A 23,922-nucleotide genomic window follows, 5' to 3' on the forward strand; every position below is an offset into this window, starting at 1 on the left:
ACTCAATCCTACTAACATCTAAGTGCTCCATGAATTTTTCTGCCTTCCCTCCACGGCACAGATCATCCTAAAAAACATAAATCCTATTTCCACCCACAATACTTACACTTGCTAAATACATCCCAGACATTTCTTTTTTATATAGTTACAATATGTAAATCATTCAGTTTTGTCTGCAAAATAATTTTTAAAACTCCTCAGAGATTTTACCAACAACTGACTTTTAAAACAAAGTCTAAACTATATTTCATTACTGGAAATAAATACTACCTACCACTTCTCTATTTCCTTTAATACATTATTAGCTTTAAATCTTCGGCCTAGAAGATTTTGGTTAAAGACGAACCTGTATAAATTTTTTTGTGCTTGCACAAGTCACATATTTAATAAAGTCACTAAATGTGAGACTTTGATACTAAGAAGCCCCTTTTCTTCCAGTCATGGAAAAGGAAAGGTTCCTTGTGCAAAGCCAACAGCTATTCTTTCAGGCAGGTACTTCAGAAGAAAATGTAAAGAAAAAGAATGCCAGACATTAATACTAGCACTTAAGGCCAACAGGAAGGGAGAACGATGAAAACAATTTGAAAATGGATACAAAACTATACTTACAGCCTCAAAGTGCAAATGGCTATCCTTTAAGAAATTCTGAATTTTGTCCTTGGGTAAAATACTGAATCGAAATCGAAGGAGATCCATTTCTTGTTGAATGAACCAGCGTCTAAGATCCTCACTGAAATGGAGACAGGGAAATGGTAAGCATAAATGAAAAGCCCAATATTATTTTAAAAGTCCACCAATTATTAAATTCAAGAAATTTTTATGAAATAAAATTCAAACATAAGCAAGATGCCAAAAGACAGAAGCTAAAAGCATACAAGTCCTCTAGTATAATCAAGAGTACAGATACATGGCACACAATCTACCAGGGATGTGCTGGACATGGGGAGAGAGATTATGAATATAAAATTAAAAGAATTAAATACAGAATACCTTGAGCCTAGCTGATTATCAAATAATATAAAAGAACACAGTTCATTGCATTTAACTGCAAAATAGTCATTTACATTAGAAAATGGGATATTCCTTCAGCCTAAGGTGGTTTCATCAATGCCAAATAAATACCAAATTTTTTAAAAGTAACTTTATCTCAAAAAAAAGTAATTATCTCTGAATAGATTATGATCAGAGAAACTCTGAAAGTAAACTGCTTACAGCTTCATAGTTTATAATTTCACAAAATTTAATATGTGCAAGTATACCTCAATTTTTTAAAAGCTAACATATAAATATATTAATTCATAAAATATATAATGGGCATTATTGTTGTCACAAAATAATTATACGACTGCATGTATATATAATTTAGTTTTTTTTCCAAAGTGACTTTCACAGATTGTCAGCAATTCATTTACTGCATTAATTACATAAAATGCACATGCTTTTTTACAAAAGAAAAACTCCAGGACCAAACACGGTGAATAATTTCTCAGTTATAATCTTGTGATAGAAAACAATTTCAAGATTCTCATTTGCTAAGCCTATTAATAGAAAGAAACAGGGAAAAAAAAAACTTACAATAAGTATGCTATTTAGCCAAATTAATGCAGGGAAAAAAAACACAAAGTTTTAAAAAAAAAAAAAAAGGAACTAACTCCTTCTCCCTCTGGGTGGCACTATATTATAACAAATGAACTAGCAAAGGAAAAGATCTTATCTAATGGGCACTAGCCCATACATCTCAACTTCTAAAAATCTGTACCAAATACAAGTATATGTTTGAGTCATTATTTCTTATAAACAGTGCCACTATTTTTTTCTGGGAAAATAGTACCAAAAGTCCTTCTTCTTCCTGAAATCCCGTCCAATTTCAAATCCCTAATGAAGAGCCTGTCCCATGAAGCTAATAAGTGTTTCAACAGTCAAACTTTACAAAAGAATTTTTTCAATATTTTTTAGTAAACCCACTTCAAACAATTCGCTACAGCAGTGTTCAACTCATCAATCGCCAGTTTCTGATGTTATTCTGAGTTTTTCAATGTTGAATACAATACATGTCAGCTTCCCATGTACCAATTTATAACCCAAGATACCCGATTCAACTATGAGACTGTATACTCACGACTGGCAATAAGCAAGGCGTAAAATAAAGTGAGAAATATGATCTTTTCTTCGTGGTTCATACTCATTCTCTAAGTTTTCCTAAAAATAATGGCACATGAGTAAGATAAATGCATTGGAATGGTAAGAAGTATAAAGAATTACAGAGTCATCATAAGCCAATGGTAAAGTTAAAGTTTCATATACAAATTTCATAATTTGCTTTCCAAGATAATTATCATTTCATGTAAGGTAGCAATCAAGTGAAATGAGAACTGAACTGATATCAACAAAACCTGCTAGGTTTGGACTCCACTCTCTCTTCCTATCAAATCCTCTCCTAACTTCCTTTCTTACCCAGCCCATACCCAGGGCTCTCACCTCTTCAACCACCTCTTGCAGCAACCCTCAACTGCTTTCATTTAACCATTTGGCAAAACCTGAATCTTAAATAAATCTACAGCTACACTCTACAGTCCTATTCCCAAAACACTGAGAACCTCTGAGGAAAAAAATACACAATTACTGAGAATTTGGAATATTAAAAATTCACAACCCCTAACACGAACTGGACCTTTACAAGCACCAAGGAATCCTTCTTATTCAAGTCCAACACAGTTAAGAGTGAACAAGTCTTGAGCACTTATGAGGTACCAGCACTTATGAGGTACCAAAATAAGCATTTTTAATCTTATTAACCCATTTAATCCTTTAAAAAAATCTCTATGAAGTAAGCACTACCAAAACCCTATTTTAAAGATGAGGAAACTGAGGCACGGGGCTATAATTTTTCCAGGGTCACAATGCTTATGAGCAAGAGAACAGGGATTTGAGACATAATCATCTTTCCTCACTCTTAGAAATCCTGTTTCAGTCTTCACTAGCTGACCCAAGCTCCCTGCCACATCACTTTCCCTTCTCTCTCAACAGGTAACTTCACCTACTTTACACAAATTAAAGGCCACGGGCCAACTTCTTCAGCTCCAAACTTCTGCATTCACACTGTACTACTCTCCCTTCCAACTCTGTGGACAAAAGATCTCTCCCTCCTCCTATATAAGCTAATCCCTAAACCTAAGCCATGCAACCCATCTACTCTTTTGTCCTAAGGATCTTGATTTATCAAACGCTCTCTCAAACTCCCCTCTTCTTCTTTCTCTTCCAGATTTCTTTGCTCAGCTTATAAGCATGTTCAAGTATCTCCTGTCATGTAGGTCTTCTCTTTTCCCTATAAATTCTTCTTTATTCAGACCTATTTCTCCTGTCTTTTCAGCTAGCCATCTTAAGCGTACATATCCCATACCCACCTCTCTCCTCCAAACACTGCCATCATTGGCTTCTGCCTCTATCTACAAGGCCCCACAGAGCTGATAAATCCAACGGATTCCGTACAATTCATCTTACATGATCCTAACCTTCTGAAATTATGCAGTTAAGAGTACCACCATGGAGACAAAATGTCCAGATTTGAATCTTGGCTCCACCATTTACTAAATTATAAGCTGGGCCAGTTAGGTAGCTTATCAATAACTCCATTCCCTTATCTATAAAATAGGGGTGGCAACACTACCTGCCTCATAAGACTGTTAACTGGATTACATGGGTTAATATATGTAATGTGCTTAGAACAATCTCTGGGATACAGTAAATAAGCATAATATGAATGCTTGCTGTTGTTACTGCTATGGTATCAATATTTATACCATGATCATTATTATATCAACTCCAGCCTTCCTTGGCTACCATGCCACTATTATCCCCGATGATCTCCTACCTCAGGCAACTCCTTCTCAATCTCCTTCCCAGACTCCCCCAATTCTACTTCCCTTTAAATATTGGTATTCTTCACATCCTGTCTGCCATAATCTTCTCACTCAAATATTTTTCTCCTCCTGAAGATACCAACCTTCCTCTTAAATCCATACCTCCACTCCAGATGTCTCCTAAGTCCAACCTGAATGCATAACCAACTATCCACTAGGCATTTCCATGAGCACCTCAAATTCATGTCTAGAACTCAACATCTTCCTTCTAAGACTTGCTTCTCCTCCTGTATATCACCTCTCAAAATACTATCACCATCCACTTAGTTGTCCTAACCAGAAACCTGGGTGTCATTCCTAACTCTCCCTGCAATTAGTCACTAAAATCTTTTCATTCGACCTTCATAATATCTTTTAATTTCAGTCCTACTCTCCCCGTTCAATTCAGTCTCATCATTTCCAGGCTAACTGGTTTTTCTCCTACCAGACAAGGCCCACTCAATCTGCTACTGGCAGTCATCTCCCCAAAATAAAAATCTGATCACATCTATCAGATTCGGTTCCAGCACTACCTGGAATTGGGACGCCTTCCCAAACCTCCCCGGTGTGAGCTGGGTAATTATAGGTGCTCTTGGAGTTCTGGAGCACGCATTTAACAGCACCCTTCATGCTGTGGTGCACAGGGTACACCCGGCAATGTCTGGAGATATCTACTAGGCAGAAGTCAGAAATGCTAATGAGCATCCTAGAGTGCAACAGAACATTCCCTGCACCAAGGAATTATCAGGCCCAAATGTCAATAGTCCTGAGGTTGAGAAACCCTGCTATATTATAATCATCTGACTACATGTCAATCACCCCTAATGGACTGCAGATATCCCTTCAAGCAGAGTCTATGCTTTATTAGTCTTTTTTAAAGCCCTGTGCCTAATATGAGATCTTTCCCACAACCAAGACTCACTATATATACATAATATATACAAACTGAAGAACATTTCTTTCCCACTTTTACTTACTCTGAAGGAAAACTTGAGCTTTCTTATCTCATTCTCCAACTTACTCTGGTATGGCTCAGTTCCTTTCACATAGCTCACACCAAGATTTTCAACTGCTTTTAGCACTAGAAAATATTTTAAAAACAGAAGAAAAAAATGTATGATTGCAAGATAATTTTTAAAAACTAAGTCCTAAGACAGTCTATGAATAGCAATCCCATAATTACTTGTTTTTAAAAGATGACAAGTTGTGAGGCGCCTGGGTGGCTCAGATGGTTAAGCGCCTGCCTTCGGCTCAGGTCATGATCCCAGGGTCCTGGGATCGAGTCCCACATCGGGCTCCCTGCTCCTTGGGAGCCTGCTTCTCCCTCTGCTTCTCTCTCTCTCTCTCTCCCTCTGCCTCTCATGAATAAATAAATAAAATCTTTAAAAAAAATAAAATAAAATAAAAGATGACAAGTTGTAATGGCTTTATTTTCTGCAAGTACGTTATACAAATTACATAAATTTATGGGAAAATAATCTCCATCCATGTGCAGAAAATATACATGTCCCATAACATAATCTAATACCAGGGATTCTCAAAAGAGGAGAGGGATGGGGGATCATTACTGTGTACTGAGCCACCACTGCCGAGGAATTCAAGTGTGTTGTTATTAAAAAAAAATTAGGCATCCCTGTTTGCATCCCTCATGTGGAGCTGTCAGTTTGCTTCATTTACTCAGCAGAGACTCATCAGAAAAAATAGTCCTTCCTTAACTGATGAGGTAGAGGAGAAGACCCAACAGTGAAGAAGCAAAACCCTTCAATGATCCAAGTGAACTGTGCTGAATAGATGTACATAACTGTTCAAAGGTTCCCAAAGCACCTTGTCAATCCTTCCTCAGATGAATTCTACTTCCATCATTACGAAAAGCATTTTTATAATTCAAGAATGAAAAACTTCCAAAATGAATCCTGAACATAAAGCCATGCCCCACAGGCACCTTATTACAGTATCCCAAACTAAACTAATTATCTTCCCCTCCGTCCTGCCCCTCTTCCCGCCATCCCCATCTCCACTAGCACAGTTTCTAACCACCAGATCATCCAAAATGGAATTTCAGCCATTCTCACCTGGCCCTCACTCCTCACATCCAAACAATCACCAAATCCTGTCAGGAATACCTCCTCAGTAAATGGCTCCCTTCCTATCCCTGACACTGTTACTGCCTTAGTTCAGGCCTTCACCATCTCACTCCAGAAGTGCCAAACCCAAGGGGCACTTTTCAATCACCATCTTAATCTCTATGAAGCATCCGCCACTGCTAAGCTTCCTAAAACCCTTTTCTCCCCTGTCTTCACTCTTCACTCAACAAGCACTGAGTGCTCCCTCTCTGTATTAGCTGTTGTCACTCTGCTCTATTTTTTTTTTAAGATTATTTATTTATTTGACAGAGAGAGCACAAGCAGGTGGAATAGCAGGCAGAAGGAGAGGGAGAAGCAGGCTCCCTGCTGAGCAAGGAGCCCGAAGTGGGGCTTGATCCCAGGACCCTGGGATCATGACCCGAGCCGAAGGCAGTTGCCCAACCAACTGAACCACCCAGATGCCCTGTCACTCTGCTCTTCTAAAAGTGACTAACAGTATCTTACCTTACCTTCTGATTTTCCCGCAAGGATATCCTGGAACATAAACTCAGAAGACACTGCTATTATTTGTTTCAGTTCATGCCCAGCTTATTTCTTTCTTTCACTAACACACAGAGAATAAGTAGGCCCACAGTACAACTGCCACATCCTTCTTACAACCCAATATTACACCATTAGCTTGGCACAAAATGCCGTTGGTTATCCATTCTTCTCCACCTAACCTAAACTTGTCACTGTTCCCTCAAATATAACATTCTCACTCGTGCCTCCAAGTCTCTGTACAGTCCATTATCTCAGCTTGAAAAAGCTTTTACTTTTCTTTTGAGAAATTTCTATTCATCCTTTGAGGTCCAGATTACATTTCAACTTCTCTAAGCAGCCTTATTTACTCAGCCTAAGTCACTCCCACCTCTGTTTCAAGAGCACCACTATTTACCTCTAATAAGACACTTAAAATACTAAATTATGATTATTATTTTGGATGTGGGTATCTATGTACTAGAATACAGCTTCAACGAATATGAGAATTACACCTATTCATCTGAAAATCCCCACCCAACCTAGAATATAGTGGCACTCAATAAATATACACCATACAGTAAATAAAATAGCAAGCCCTCAATAAATATTTCTTGAATGAATTGAATGAAGGAAATAAATTACTCTCATTCATTCCCCCAAATTTTAAGTGAAGTTCTCAAGAACATACAAACTCTAATTCAAGTATCACTCACATTTAACTCTATCGATAGCCAAGCTTTCAAACTCGATCAAAGATATGCTTTCAGAAGGTGGCTCCAAGTAAAACTGAAGGCTATGAGGGTAGCAAACATTCCTTTGGTCACCTGTCAACCTCAGTTTTTTCCGCTTTCCTCCAGAAAACTGCATCTCGTTACCGTGGAAGGAAACATAAAATGGTTAAAATAATGGCAAATGGCGTTGAAAACAAACAACAAATGCAAAAAATAACTTCACATACACAGAAAAAAACTGAAGGGCATGCATAAAATGTTAACAGTGATTATTCCTGGGTAATATGTCTTTTTGTATTTTGCAGATTTTCTACAACACACCTGTAACAATTCTGTAATGGGAGTGAGGGCCGTGTGTGCAAGGTAAAATGCAGGTGGTGGTCATAACTTCCAGCAACATCAAAGCCAGGCTATGTTGCCTGTTCACTATGGGTCTGTGTGCCACCGCCCTTGGATCTCTGCAGTCCCAAGAGTTAAGATGAGATTTTATACGGGTTGCAATCGTGAATTTGGAGGAAAGCACGGTAGGTTCTGGTTTCCGGAGAAGAGATTTAATGGACCAGGTCCAGTTACTTCCTATCTCATGACCCTGGGAAACAGTACAGGTCTTTCTAATCCAGTCTTTCCGAACGCCCTGTAGGAAGCACCCACAAGCTCCTTATAAAAATTACCCCCCTCGATCCTACCCGAGCCCTTCGGCGAAGCTTCTCTCTCAACTCGCGGGCACCTGCGTCTCTGCCCCAACCAACCAATACCCAATTCCCCCCCACACACACCATGTCATCCTTCGGCCCTCACCACTGACAAAGTGCTCTCCCTTCTTTCCCCACTTGCAAGCCTCAACACCAAGATTACTGTCCGTCCTAAAGCCGCAGGAGACCCTCTTACCTGCAACCACACAAAACACGAAAAACCCAAACCAACTGGCGCTGTTCTCAGATGGCGGGAGAGTTCATATGGGATCGGAAACGGAAGTAACGAGACTACAAAGCCCGCCCTCCGAACGTCCTGCCCACACATAGCGCGCGCGCGCGCGCCCTGCGCATGCTCCGTGCGGCGCTCATGGGTTCCTAGGGCATTTAACCCGTTTTGCCAGTTTAAAATTATTTAAACACGATCGTTTGTGTTTCCAAATTATAGGCTGCACCTCCTGCATGTGCTGCCGGTACCTTTGATGATTGAAACTGGGGTACCGGAAGGCTAGCGGCAGAAATTTCCGCGCTCCCAAGGGTATGGAGCTTTAACCCACAGGGCTAGACTGATCACTCGAGCTAGCAGAGGAATAGGCGTTTACCGAGCTCGTTTTGCAGCCGGCTCACTATTAGGGGCACTGTTTTTTCTTGTTTAATCTTTCAGCGACCCTATAAGGTAGGTTGTATTACCCCCATTTTAACAGATGAGAAAGTAGAAGCTAAAAGATGAGCGTTAGTTTGCCCATCTATGCACAGTACGTTTTGTTTTCTCCTATGGGACGGCAAGCCCCATAAAGACACATTCTACCTTCAGTTCCTCCTCTCCCGCGCCCCGCAAAATAACTGGAACTAGAATGCATGAATGCACACACGCAGAAATCGCCCTGGGGCCTACAGAAATTAGAGGAGATTAGGCTCAGAGAGAAGTAGCGGTCCATCAGAAGCTGTGGGTCAGGGGCGCCTGGGTGGCTCAGTCGTTAAGCGTCTGCCTTCGGCACAGGTCACAATCCAGGGTCCTCGGACCGAGCCCCGCATCGGGCTTCGCCGGAAGCCCGCTTCTCCCTCTCCCACTCCCCCTGCTTGTGTTCCCTCTCTCGCTGTCTCTGTCTCTCTCTGTCAAATAAATAAATAAAATCTTAAAAAAAAAAAAAAGCAGCAGCAGCAGCTGTGGGTCAAAGCCACACCAACTCTCCGACTGAGAGCTCTAGGCTTTTCAAGAGCGAAATAAGCTTCCCTTGTGGCCTCTAGGAGGCGTGCCTCACTAAAGTGGCTGAGGAAAGATCTAGTAAAGGTAATGCAGGTGAAGAGCAATTTGAAATGAAATGTTCAAATTTTTAGAAACGCAAAATATATCGAAACCATACCAAACCTCAAAGCACCTACCCATCATGGACCAAACTGCCTAGCACTGACTTTGTATCAGGACGTGTTCTAAGTGATTTCCATATCAATTCATTTTATTCTCATAACTATGAGCTAGGTTATAAGATAAGGAAGCCATAGAACAGAGAAAGAAGTTATGCTACTTCAAAGATCACCCAAGTGATAGGGCCAGGTTCAAGGTGAGGGAGACTGTCTCCAAGCACCACAGTGCTAACCAGCATACAGCACTAATTCCACGGTATGACAGCAGTGCCTCACTTTAATTCTTTCCTCTCTGTATCGGGCAACGTAATTAACATAATCTGGTACAAAGAAGACACCTGAAAGCATGAGAACTGCCTGAAAAAACCTGGAGCACAGATGATAAGAACATTTACATGAATACTCTGGATAGGGAAACGAATGTAAATAAATTACAAAGAATTCTAAAGATTTGACTATAAAAATGTAAAATTGGGCATCTAAAAAAAAATCACAAAATGTTCTGCAGTGATCAAACTAGGGGAAAGGTTTACCATAACTAACACCATCGAAGTGTAAAGAGCTTTTGTAAGTTAATTAGAAAAAAATCCTGATACAAATTGAAAAATGGGAAAAGAACAGCAACAAATAAGCAGTGATAAAATGTGAGAAAAAAAACGTTTATCACTGTCAGCAACGAAATTTTCCTCTACAAAATTGGCAAAGATTTTACAATGAAAATACTCGGTACTGCGCAAAGTCCACTATGATGAGCTCACATAGGAATTGATTGTGGTGCCTCAAGTCTGGAGTACAATATAATAATGTGTATTGTGAGCCCTAAAAGAATTCATACAGTTTGACATAATAATTTCACGTATATGAATCTGTTCAGAAATGGACACAAAAATTCGTGCTCAAGGAACTTCATTACACCACTGTAAGAGTGAAAACCCAGAAAAAAAGAATAATAAATGATAGCATTGTCATATCCTGGGACATTACACAGCCATTCAAAATACATGTTTTTGAAGAATATTGACTTGGGAAAATGCTCAGGGTACCATTAACAGCAGAATACATAAAACCACATATGCCATATGAGCCCAATTTTGTAAAAACGTTACCTAATTGATAACAAGTCATTTTTAAATTACTTTTCCTAGTAAATAAAATTTTAGAAATTTTGGAAAATGTTAAAAAGAAAATTCACCTATATGCTGCTATCTGCTTATACTGTCACCCAGGGACAGACACTGTTAACATTTTGTTTTAAGCAATAAAACATCATGGTTGGTGAGAATGAATGAATGCAAGATGCTTTTGACATACTAATACATTTTTCTGCAATGCTTCTGACTTCCACAAGGAGGCTGCCCTCTGCAACTCCTCCCTCCACTTGTGCACCAATCCCCAACTTCCCCTCTTACAATCTAGGCAGATGGTACCCATTGCGATTAAAATTTGAGGTGCAAGACAGCCACTCTGAACTATAGTTTTTATTTAACTTTTCTTAGCTTTGTCCTCAGTCCCATCTTAAATTAGCCCACCTTTAACTTAAATGTCAATAGCCCTTTCTCTACAGTGGTTGATATCTTTTCAATAGTTCTTTGGACTATAAAAAAACAATTAGTCTACTACAAACATAATAATGCTTTACATTACTGGCAACTAAGCCACTGGCCGTGAGGTAGACTATAGGGGTATTTTATGGTATTTTTAAAGTTCTGTTTTAATCATTCAAAAACATCTGAAGACTTTCCACAGCATGGCCCCAAGATTTAATGACTTTACTGCCTACCACTGCCCTCCAGACTATACTCTGAAATACCAACTCTTTCCCTCTTAAAAGAGTTGCACTTCCCTAACTTGTGTCTCTCTTTGTGGTGATGCCTCTACTTCAAAAGCCCTAACCACCCCTCCTGTAAGAATTTTATCTATCCTTCAAGTAGTCAACTGCTGCCTTCCTCCATCCTACTGAGCCTTTGCTTACGCCACCTTGGCTGCTCCTCATTTAAACTGCCATGTTCTTTGTAATTCCATATAGTATCATTCTTTTACTAGTCATATCCCTATACTACAGAGGTTCTTAATCTTTTGAGAACATGAACCACTGGATGATTTGATGAACACACTCCACAGAATACCCTCCTTTGGTCATTACCTCACCATGAAGAGTACTTTCCATATTGAGAGGCAATTATAATACACATCTACACATCACAGTACCAATAATGCACAACAATGTTATACATTTCAGTAACCATATTTGGTAAATCACTGCAAGCTCTTTCATGTATTTATTTCCTCAAAAGAAAATGGATTCACACAATGCTCAGCCCTGGTAACCAAGACGCACATAAATTATGGACCTCAACCTCACAATCCGGGGGAGGAAAAACACGTATAAACATATAACTTTTACTTCCACTAGACCATAAACATCTCAAAAAGAGGGACGAGTATGCCATTCATCTTTGTAACCCCAGGGTACGGCACTCCAAGGACTGCCAACAAATATTTATTACACTGAATTATTGTAAAATATGAAAGATATATATAAAAAAAAAAAACTGACGGGCTCAGCCTGACTTGCAACAGATGGTTTGAATCAAAGGTGGTTCCAACATATAAAACTTCAAGTCCTCATCTGAAAACTCCATACACATTCCTTCCAGAATGACTTGGCTCCCCAGTTTAGCCTATAATAAGCACAGAGTACCATCTCTGACGAAATTTCCATGAATCATCACTGCTCAATTCAGTGCCTTTCTGGACATTACCCAGCTACATGCAGACTGCCTCACAGGGCATTCACTCTTAGATGACTGACTCCACAGCTCCAAGAGTTCTATCTTGTAGTGTGTCACACTTACAACTAAAATTTTAGTTGCCATGCTTGGTAAAATCAAAGTGAGTGCTCATTCTTCCCCTGTGCAGGGTGTGCCGCCCTAAAAACCAAAGGTGTGGTACATTTCCTTCCGCAGTGAGAACTCTATAAATTCTAGGTCCAGCCAGCTCTGCTTGCCATGGAAAGCAAAGACAGGAGGGATTTCCAGCAGGATAGCTGACCCAGAAAATAATACACAGTGAGCCAACACCGATCCCTCCACTCTTTTCATTTCACTGCCCACCTCTGGAACATGGCAAGGAAAGAAACCTAAAGAAGCATTTCGTTCTTTCTCCCTTCACATTGCTTTTATTCATCTAGCATCAAGGAGCAAGAGAACTAGAGAAAAAGCGTATTCTTAAGGGGAAGTACAGGAAGGGAAGATGACCCTTCCACATATCAACCTTACATGATTTGTTTTAGAAATACTAATTCAGTACCTACTGAGTGCCAGGCAATGTTTTCTATGCTAGGGATACAAGAGTGATGAAAGAGCCAAAAATCTCTGCCCTCATAAACCTTTTCTTCTAGCGGGAAAGAGAGACAACAAACAAGAGAAGTATACACATTATTATGTTAAATAACAACTGCTAAGCAGAAAGATTAAAGCAGGGTAGGAGGGTTTAAAGTTTTTGGAGGAGGCACTGAAATTTTAGAAAGGGTTGCCAGGAAAGACTGGCTATGGACATGACCATGAGGCAGAGACCAGAAGAAAAATTAGGGATTGAGTCACATGTATCTTTAGGAAATAGCATTTCAGGCAGATGGAAGGCATATCATAGTTCCACTGTATTTAAGACAATGTGATATTGGGTCAGGAATAGACAGACCAACCAAAGAAACAGGGAAAAGAGAAATCAGAAATGGACCCACACCTTTGAAGAACCTGGGTATAGCACACATCCACTGCACAGCCTGATGCAGAGAAAAATGGACCATTCTGAATGGTGCTGGGACAACCGGCTGTCCATATGGGGGACATGTATTTTCTACCTCCCACTACACACAAAACTCAATTCCAGATGGTTAAAGGACTTACATGTGAAAGGCAAAATTTTAAGAATTTAGAGCAAATATAAGGGTTGTCTTAATATAGCAAAGACTTTCTTAAACAAGACATTAAGAAACAGCACAGCCACTCTAGAGATGAATGGTGGTGATGGTTGCACAACAATGTAAATATACTTAATGCCACTGAACCGTACACTAAAAAATGGTTAAAATGGTAAGTTTTGCTTTATGTCTCTTTAACAAAATTTTCTTAAAAAGCACATGCCTAAAATGGGAAGATTGATCATTTCAACCACATTAAGAACTTAAGTTTAAAAAACACATAAAGATACATTTTTTAAATCACCCTCAAGTTGGGAAAAGAAACTTATCAAATATAATTAACCTAGGATTACTGTCAGAATAGAATCAATAGAAAAAAGATAAAAACACATGGAAAAGAAAGGGGAAAAGAACCCTGAACAGGTATTTCACAACAGAGGAAACATAAATGACCAATAAACATACAAAAATATGTGCAACCACATTAACAATTGGGGAAATTCAAATTAAAACCACAGTGAAATAATAATCTACACACACTAGATGGGAAAAAATTTTTTAATCTGAAAATATCAAGTATTGACAAAGAACTCATATACCGTAGGAGTATTAGTTGGTGCAACTACTTTTGAAAACAATTTGGCATCATCTGGTAAATTTAACCTTTTGTCTCAGTACAATAATTCTACTCTAAGTATATTCTTTAAAGAGATTTTCACACATAGATGTCAAAAACCATTAACAAGAATGTTCAAGGGCGCCTGGGTGGCTCAGTTGGTTAAGCGACTGCCTTCGGCTCAGGTCATGATCCCGGAGTTCGGGATCGAGTCCTATGTCAGGCTCCCTGCTGAGCAGGGAGCCTGCTTCTCCCTCTGACCCAACCCCCTCTCATGTAGTCTCTCTCATTCTCACTCTCTCAAATAAATAAATAAATCTTTAAAAAAAAACAAGAATGTTCAAAACAACATTAAGATACTAAAACACTAAAAACTACCCATCATCAGGAAAATAAATAAATTGTAGTCAATTCACACAGTGGAATAAAAGAAAAAAAAGTGAAAATGAATGAACTACACATTTGCAACAACATGGATGGATCTAGAGTATATTATGCTATGTGAAATAAGTCAGAGAAAGACAAATACCATGTGATTTCACTCATATGTGGTATTTAAGAAATAAAACAAACAAACAAAGGGGGAAAAAAAGACAAGCCAAAAAACAGACTCTTAACAATAGAGAACAGATTTGTACCAGAGGGGGGTAGGTAGGGGGATAGGTAAAATGGGTGAAGGGAACGAAAAGCACATTCATCATGATGAGCACTAACATATGGAAGTGTTGAATCACTATATTGTACACCTGACACTAATATAACACTGTATGTTAACTACACCAGAATTAAAATAAAAAAATAAAGAGGGGAACCAGAGTGGCTCAGTCCATTAAGCAGCAGACTCTTGGTTTTGGCTCAGGTCATGATCTCAGGGTCCTGAAATCGAGCCCCATGTCAGGCTTGAGCGATCAGCACGGAGTCTGCTTGAGATTCTCTCTCCCTCCCCAGCCTCCCCTCCCATTCCCTGCTTGTTCTCTCGCCCTCTCTCTCTCAAAAAAAAAAAAAAAAAAAAAATTTAAATAAAATAAAATAATAAAGAAATATTACCAGGAAAAAAATGAATGAACTACAAGTAAATATATCAACGTGAATGAATCTCAGAAATATAATGTTGAAGGAAAAGCAAACCACAGGAATATGTATGTACTAGATCTCTTCCATTCCATCCCTCACCTTACATTTGCACCCTCTCCCATGCTCTCTGCTCCTGACTAGCATGGACCATATGTCTTCCTGTCCCTTCTAACTTCTGCTTCCAGGACTTTTTTTTTTTTTAAGATTTTATTTTTAAGTAATTTCTGCACCCAACATGGGGCTCAAACTCACAACACTGAGATCGAGTCACATGCCTTCCCAACTGAGCCAGCCAAGTGCCCCTGCTCCCAGAACTTCTAAAGTCAATTAGAGAACACCAAAAGGAGATGGGAAAGAAGAATGTGAGATCAAAGTATTTACTCCACTAGCTGCCTCCCTGCAAAGCTGCCTGGGTCTTCAACCTATCCTTGCTCTTTCAAGGTGACCAACTTTAAAGGACTCCCTCATCCTGGGTCTGGAGCAGCTCCCCTCCCTCTACTTTTCAGATTCCCACACAGTAACATATCAACTTCAATTAAGCCCTACCTGGTTGGACTGTCTATCTCTTATGGTTCCCTACTCCCACATCTTTGTAAATAGTCTCTGCAAATTCTGTCTTTCAATTAGTCTATTTTGAGTGTGCCATCTGTCTCTTGTGGAATACAATTCAGCCTTTATATAAAAGCTAAAAGAAAACAAAGAAATAATATATTGTTCAGGGATATATACTGCAGGTGGAAAATTATCAAGAAAGCAAGAGAGTAGGGCACCTGGCTGCCTCAGTCAAAAGAGCCTGTGACTCTTGATCTCAGGGTCGAGTTGGAGCCCCATGTTGGGTATAAAGATTACTTTTTTTTTTAGAGATTACTTAAATAAATAAATACATAACTTAAAAAAAAAAAAGAAAGCTAGAGAGTGATCCATACCAAATTCAAGATAGTGGTTAACGGGGGTGCCTGGTTGGCTCAGTTGGTTAAGCTTCCAACTCTTGATTGTGGCTCAGGTCATGATCTCAGGGCCGTGAGATCAAGCCCTGTGTCGGGCTCACACTCAGCAGGCAGTCTGCTTGAGATTCTCTCCCTCTCCTCTGCCTCTGCCCCCACTCGCTCATGCACTCTCTAATAAATAAGTCTTAAAAAGAAAAAAATTAGTGGTTAACTAAGGGTGGGGAAGGAGGAGAATGCACTGTTTGGGTACATGGGGCTTTGAAGGTTCTGGTCCTATTCTAGTGCTTATGCTCTATCGTGGGTACATGAATGTTTCTTTATTCTTCTTCTTTAAGCAGTACATATATGTATAGTGGAAATTTTAAAAGGCAAGGAATAAACACAGCAGGGAGACAGCCCACGAAATAGAAAAGCACAGTCTTCCCACATATCCTGTCCCACTGGGAAACATTTGCAATAGTTTTTACTATTTCCTTCCTCCTCCACCCAGCATCTCATCCTCACTTCCTATCCCTCCAAGACTCTTATGTCTTCACCTTCCTCTCCCTATTGGACCCAAGACAGATCTAACATTGTGACAGGGAGTGAGATTTCCAAGCATGGACTAATGAAGGTTCAGTGTGAGGTCCCCTGCCACCCCCATCCATAGTCCTGGGACCAGGAGCTCACTCTGACAACACAGGTCCTCTTCTTGTCTTCCCCATCTGTGAACTACTCGGGTGCCAAGGTCCAGGTCCCTTTTACTGACAGTCACCACCTTTGCCTAAATTTTCACCCCCACTTGCCAATGTCATCCATTCCTCACTGTAATAAGCTGGTAGGGGTTTGCCTGAGCCTCCCCTGCAGTTTGTCCTGCCTGGGACTTTTCAGCACCCCAGATACCTCACGGCTGGATGTACTAAATCTGGCCCTCTCCCTGGGGTAGCGTAGTAGAAGTTCAGCACAGCACCCTGAATCAGGCCTGGGGCTGAAGACAGAGACATGGGAGGGATAGGAACTATGAGGGGTTCAATCCAATACCTCTGCTTGGAGTTTATCCATATGGTGTGTGAGTGTGTGGAGGGGTGAATGAGGGGTGCGAAATGAATTTCATGAAAACATCCAGTGAAACTGTTCACTCTTGGTGCTATTTATAAATACAGAAGACTAATAATGAATAACAGAAAAAAATCTGACCTTGGTTTAGCCATATGGAAATAATTTTGGATACTAGTATTTATGAGCACTATTTATCACTTATGGATAATTATCCTATGCACCATAACTTTAGGCATTTCATTGTTCTGTGTCAGATTAAATTTTGGCAGAATTTATTTTATTACAGTATTAATTATTTATGCCAGCTCAGGGCATCCAAAGACTATAAGAAATACCCATTTTGGGGGCGCCTGGGTGGCTCAGTCAGTTAGGCATCTGACTCTTGGTTTAGGCTCAGGTCATGATCTCAGGATGGTCAGATTGAGTCCCACATGGGGCTCTGTGCTCAGTGCGGAGTCTGCTTGAGACTTCTGTCTCTCCCTCTCCCTCTGCCTGCCCACCTCGCGTGTTCATTCTCTCTCTAAAAAAATAAATAAATCTTTAAAAAAAATAGAGAGAAATACTTCTTTTAGGTAAGCACACAACCCAATTTGGTGCCTAACAACTTAGTAGAATGTCCCTATTGTTCTTTCCCTATTTACATTTAAGCTGACTGGAATCCTCTGTTCTAGACCCATCTACTTAGAATTACCTCATTTGTATTCAAAGGAATTTAACGAAAGGGAACATAAGAATCCAAGTCACCAAAAAACTAGCCTCAAATACAATTTTCCCTCCTGCTCTAAAAATGATGGCATTTTCCAATGCACTGTCCATATAACCTGCTAAAGTAAATTGGGGAGTTCACGTGAATGGAACGAGATCTCGGCAATATCGGTTTTTCTTTGCACTCAAACCACTCTGAATATTTGAATTTTTCATGTGAGACTGGTCATAAAACCATGAGCTCCTTGAGACCAGGCAGACTATCTCATTCAGTTCTGCAGTCCTACCTCTGCCACAGTTCCTGGCATAGATGGACAGTCCATAGCTGTCTGCTGAACTGACTTGAACTCCTGTATTTATCCCTACTTCCAGATGGGCCCTCATATGCTCGATGATGTAATCCTCTCAGAGGATGTGTTTTTACTCCAGATTTTGGCTTTCCCATTGAAAGTCCTGATGAAAATATTTTCTCTCAGTTGGCTGAGTTTTGGAAACTGAAGTAGGTGTAAATATGATCCTGTTATGATGCCAAGATTTTGTTCCAACCTGACTAACTGACTGATAATCACGTCCAAAAGTTAACTTCTCAGCCAGATAATGATTTTAACATTTCAGAAAATGCAAATAAAAAAGTAAAAAAATAAATCTTTGACCCATCAAAACATTTCAGGATCAATGTTCAGGGTTATCCAAAGTATAGAGAGGAAAGGGACCGTCTTAGCACCTGTGGGATCACATCATCTGCATGTTCTTCTCTTTGAACAAAAAAGCACAATCTGTCAGCCAAGGGCCCATGGGGTTAAAAACTTCATCCGTCCAGAAGGAACATGATTTTTTCCTATGAGGTTAAATATTTAGGGTCAGTGACCCAGAAGCAATGTAGTATGTACTTGGGACTCTACCCTACATGGGCTTCACACCTGCTCTCTGTCCCGGTCTCTCTACCCCATGAGGCCCCAGGGAGCGGGCTCGCAAAACACATGTCCAGCCTCTTTCCCAGGACTTCTTTCCTCCCAATTCAACACCCACCACCTCCTCCCCCAGCCCCCACAAAGGCCCAGCCACACAGGCAACCCTTAGAATCAAGGTCAGTTTTCCTCAGAGTACATTTATGAAGGAATTAGGAACTAGGTTGTTTTGTGCTTTTTCCAGTGGAGTGATAGGAGCAGCTGTTTTCCTGGAAACTCTGTATAATGACCTTAACTGTGGGAATTTTCTGTTTGCTATGTAGGGTTAATCCAAGCATTTTTATATTATAAAAAATATTATTAATTCCAGAATTTTCCAACTCTATTTGCTTTCTAACAATAATGGTATTGGCATTTGTGGAGCACATTATAGTTTTCAAAGCAATTTTATTTTATGCTCCAAACCAGGATTTCTCAAATCAGTTGAATCTCTGGGGTTCCTTCTTTCAACTATAATTTACATTTTTCCTTCTATTCTCTATGACAAGCTTAAAAAGTTTAATAAAGAGCATATCCTGTGTCATCTGGAAGACTTTGTTATTTCCAAATAGTGCTAGATGACTTCAGGGCCAGCCAGGGCATATGACACAATCCCACTGGTATCATATGATTGTCTGAAATGACACAGTTTGGCTTGCCATGTATTGGTAAACATGGCTAGCTGCTCTTAGATTACAGGTTCTAAAGTCAAAGTGTCAATCATCATCCTGCATCACCATTGTTCTTTTTTTTTTTTTAAGATTTTATTTATTTGACATAGAGAGACACAGCGAGAGAGGGCAGTGGGAGAGGGAGAAGCAGGCTTCCCGCGGAGCAGAGAGCCCAATGCGGGGCTCGATCCCAGGACCCTGGGACCATGACCTGAGCCGAAGGCAGACGCTTAATAACTGAGCCACCCAGGCGCCCCAATCACCATTGTTCTTAACTTGAATTTTTTCAACAGTTATACAGATAAAACTAGCTACTATCTTGCAGTCATGATTTGCATAATTTTCAAATGCAAGACATTCTAAGAATAAGCCTTCAGTTTCTTAAAATATTTAGTCGTCAAGGTTTGATTTGATATTGTGAAAACAAACCAGTGTAGAAAATAAAGTACCATTGGAAACACAACAGAGGTGAACTTAAACATGAAAAGCATTCATTGGAGCCAAATAAGGTACATAATGCTTTGGTTCACTAAACAAAGACTTTACAGTAGTTGGAATAAAGATTTGTGGTAGGACAGTTGTGTTTTCAGAGGATTTCTAATTCAAAAGATATTTAGTGGTTCCAAAGGACCTGCTCAGCCCATCCCACCAGTTCTCAATTGATACTGCAAGTAGAAATATTGCTCTGATTCTGCCTTTGTATGTACAAACTTGCAATAGGGTACAAGCAATATATATAAAAGTAAATATACAATGAAGGATTTTTTGTCAGTGGTATTTTTAAATTTTTCTCTCTTGCATTTTGTAGTGAATAATTAACTTGATTGTTCCTCCAATCAATTGTAGTGGTTAAAAACAAAATCACTTTTTAATTTTAATTTTTATTATATTTTTAAGATTTTATTTATTTATTTGACAGAGATAGAGAGAGCACAAGTAGGGGAAGCTGCAGAAGGAGAGGGAGAAGCAGACTCCCCACTGAGCAGGGAGCCCTACATGGGGCTCTATCCCAGGACCCTGAGATCATGACCTGAGCCAAAGGTGGACGCTTAACCAACTGAACCACCCAGGCACCCCCAAATTCACTTGTTTTTTAAAACAAAGAAATAACCAACTATGGTAATGACAATGATTCAGATGATGATTCACCGTGCTCAAAATAAAAAATACCAAGTAAAACAGTGACTAAATTTTTGCATTAGTGACCTCAACATGTGCTTTTGAATTTCAGCAAAACATCATCCAGCAAATTAAATACTGTCAATTGGAACTGTGCTGGCTTTACAATTTTGTTTGAGTTTAATATGTAAATGTGCTCAGGTTTTACATGGGTGTCTTAGCTACACACACAAAAATTATCACGATAATTACAATGACATCAAAATGATCTACATCAACTCGGGAATCCTTGATAATTTTCTTCCTCTTAAAGGCTTCTTCACATTACTCAAATTTGAGAAATACTAGTCTAATCATGAAAGAGATTAACAGTAAACATTTTGATTTATAATGCTACTCCGGATAAATGCTACCCACAGAAATCTAAAATAGTTTGTGACAAATTTGGAAATTAAAAATCAATTTAAATTTCTGTTTCAATAATGATTTTATTTGAATTGGAAATAATGGACTTTTATGACAGAGGCAATTCCAGAATGCATTGGCTTAGGGATAGACGTCCTCGCCCTTCAGAGTATTTACTTTGTGGGAGATAAACGATATTATTAAAAAGCACTCTTCCAAGTGGCTCATGGTTATTTAGAACATCCACTAACCCTAATGCATTTCTAAAATATTAAGAAAAATGTGTTTTAGTAGTTGTATATTTTGAGAGAGAAAGATAATACTTTATCACTAAGACATCTTATTTATTTATCTCTTAGTCATATGTGCATAAACCAAGCAACAATTTTCATATCTCTGCTGGACACAGAATTTTTAATGAACTATTTAAAATTCAGCAGCTGCCTTGAAATCAATAAAACACATGGAAAAGTGCTAGAGAAAACTGAAAAGCCAAAAATATTTGTTAATGACTCAAGGATATAAGCACTTAAAGATTCAAAAGTTAAATAACCTGGAATGAAATATACATACGTAATGAAAATTATTTATATGACATTAAAAATATGTATAATAAAAATATATATATTCTACTTTTATATATATTCAAATGCAATTCTGTTAAAAAAACTAAATAACTAAAGTATTTAGCAGATACTCATGCTTAAAGGGTTTTTTCCCTAAAAAATTGTATGTTCTCACCATAAAAGGCCCAGATGAGGCAATGTTTTCATATGTGATGTTTCAAATTTGGTAATGAAATCAGTTCAAATCTGGAAGAATCCTGTGCCCCCTAAGGGTGGGGACTGAAAGTTCTAACTTAGGTTTTGAACTCCCAGCAGTAACTGGGATTGTCCTCTGATGTACCTGTCCTAGATGGGTACCACAGAGAAGACAAAGGAAAATAGGACCAGAGTTGCATCAGGACTCAGTCTTACTACATATCATAATTTAAGAAAAGGAAGGGCATTTTACCAAAAATAGCTGGAAGAACATACTCTCAGAATATAAAACAATCCCTCCCAACATTGTACTGACTAACATTTCTAAACCACATTGGTCCTTACTTTTCTCATTTTGCTGCAGGCTGGCCCCTCACAATCAATGGTTTTAGGGCCAGTGCTTGGAAATCACTGTGCTGGACTAAAATGTTCAAAGTGATCAAACTCTGTGCTTCTTGTACCCCCTCTTCTCCTCCACTCCCCTCCATGCTTGGCATCGAACCAACTTGTTAAATGAATCAATGAATAAACAGATAGATACACATTTCTGCTTGAGTCCAATGAATAGCTGAGGCTAAGTCTTTCGCAGTTAATTAAAGGGAAGCAACATGGAAAGCCGAAGATGGGCCAGGCCACTCATAGATTTGGGAACAGAGAAGAGAGCGGAGAATCTATTTTCCACCTCTCCTCTCCCATGTTCCCTGATTTACTGTTCAGTAATCTTACCTAAGCCAGACGTACGTCTCTAAAGTAGCAGCACCTTGCTGCACAGAGCTGCTGGGGTTTCCTTTGTTCTGCAGGCACTGAAAGTAGCGGCACAGCATGTGGGTCTCTCCTTCCTGCAAGCACCCGTCGGCAAACCCACAGAAGGGTTGATGCCCTTTTTCTATTTCATTCTGATTTTGTTTTAGAAGATGTGTGTTACACAGGAAACAACAGCTGTTGGCGAGGATGCAGAGAAAGGGGAACCTCTTGCACTGGTTGTGGGAGTGCAAACTGGTGCAGCCAGTGTGGAGAGCTGTATGGAGGTTCCTCAAAAAGTTAAACTAGAGCTACCCTACAATCCAGCAATTACACTACTAGGTACTGACCTAAAGAATACAAAAATACTAACTCAAAGGGATACACGCACCTTGGTATTTATAGCAGCGTTATCAACAATAGCCAATTAGGGGCGCCGGGGTGTCTCAGTCGTTAAGCCTCTGCCTTCGGCTCAGGTCATGATCCCAGGGTCCTGGGATCGAGCCCCGCATCTGGCTCCCTGCTCGGCGGGAAGCCTGCTTCTTCCTCTCCCAACCCCCTGCTTGTGTTCCCTCTCTCACTGTGTCTCTCTCTGTTGAATAAATAAATAAAATATTTAAAAAAACAATAGCCAAATAATGGAAAGAGGCCAACGTCCATCAACAGTTGAATGGATAAAGAAGATGTGGTATATAGATATAATGGAATATTACTCAGCCATCAAAAAGAATGAAATCTTGCCATTTGCAATGACGTGAATGGAGCTAGAGAGTATAAGGCTACGTGAAATAAGGCAGTCAGAGAAAGACAAATACCATATGATTTCCCTCATATGTGGAATTCAAGAAACAAACCAAATAAACATGGTGGGGGAGAAGAGAGGCAAACCAAGAAAGCCTCTTAACTATAGGAACAAACTGATGGTTACCAGAGGGGAGGTGGGTGGGGGATGGGTTAAATAGGTGATGGGAATTAAGGAGGGCACTTGTGATGAGAACCGGGTGTTGCAGATAAGTGCTGAATCACTCAATTCTATACCTGAAACTAATATTACACCGTATGTGAACTAACTGGAATTTAAATAAAAACTTAAGAAAAAAAAAAAGAACTGGCAGGTGACAAATGGGACATGGGAGAACAGGAGAGGGGAGGCAGGGAGGAGAACGCAGAATCAAAATGATTCAGATTTGTTTTGTTGTTGTTTACTACACCTATGTTTTATCTCAAAATGCATTATTTTTAAATTCTGTAGCAATACATCACTTTGGGCTTGACTATCTTTTTTTTAAAGACAGATTGATTGATTGATTGATTGATTTGACAGACAGAGAGCACAAGCAGGGGGAGCAGCAAGCAGAAGGAAAGAGAGAAGCAGACTCCCCACTGAGCAGGGAGCCCAATGCGGGACTCCACTCCAGGACTATGAGATCATGACCTGAGCAAAAGGCAGATGCTTAACCGACTGAGCCACCCAGGCATCCCGGGCTTAACTATCATCTTACACAAATGAAAATAAGAGAACAAAACTCACTATTTTTACGGTTAAAAAAAAAAAGCAAATGCTTCTCAGAATTTGGAGGGAGAGAATGAAGGGAATCCACTCCTTTACACAGGAGCCCGCTTTTCTAGCTGTTAAAACTTTGCTCTCTGGGGTGACACTTAACTCCTCTCACGTCTGCCTCT

At 39.6% G+C, this 23,922-nt stretch overlaps 1 protein-coding gene across 3 annotated transcripts in view; it reads right to left on the minus strand.

The window, feature by feature from the left end:
- PRIM2 (DNA primase subunit 2) overlaps positions 1 to 22,280 on the minus strand; it is a 318,527-nt gene extending 296,247 nt beyond the window's left edge. The window contains exons 1-5 of one of the 3 annotated variants that reach the window (XM_028097748.2): positions 22,225 to 22,280; positions 7,219 to 7,372; positions 4,877 to 4,980; positions 2,120 to 2,199; positions 610 to 730 (exon numbers count right to left, since the gene is read on the minus strand). In XM_028097748.2, the coding sequence (XP_027953549.1) occupies positions 610 to 730; positions 2,120 to 2,199; positions 4,877 to 4,980; positions 7,219 to 7,372 (459 nt within the window). In that variant the 5' untranslated portion in view covers positions 22,225 to 22,280. Of the gene's footprint in view, positions 1 to 609; positions 731 to 2,119; positions 2,200 to 4,876; positions 4,981 to 7,218; positions 7,373 to 8,124; positions 8,272 to 22,224 lie in introns of those variants that run through there. The other 2 variants (XM_088023933.1, XM_028097745.2) reach the window with 2 other exon arrangements.
- Positions 22,281 to 23,922: the final 1,642 nt, after the last annotated feature.

The sequence above is a fragment of the Eumetopias jubatus genome, unplaced genomic scaffold (genome assembly GCF_037043125.1).
Source record: "Eumetopias jubatus isolate StellerSeaLion01/CBP00866 unplaced genomic scaffold, mEumJub1_p1.0 scaffold_6, whole genome shotgun sequence".
Classification (NCBI taxonomy): Eukaryota; Metazoa; Chordata; class Mammalia; order Carnivora; family Otariidae; genus Eumetopias; species Eumetopias jubatus.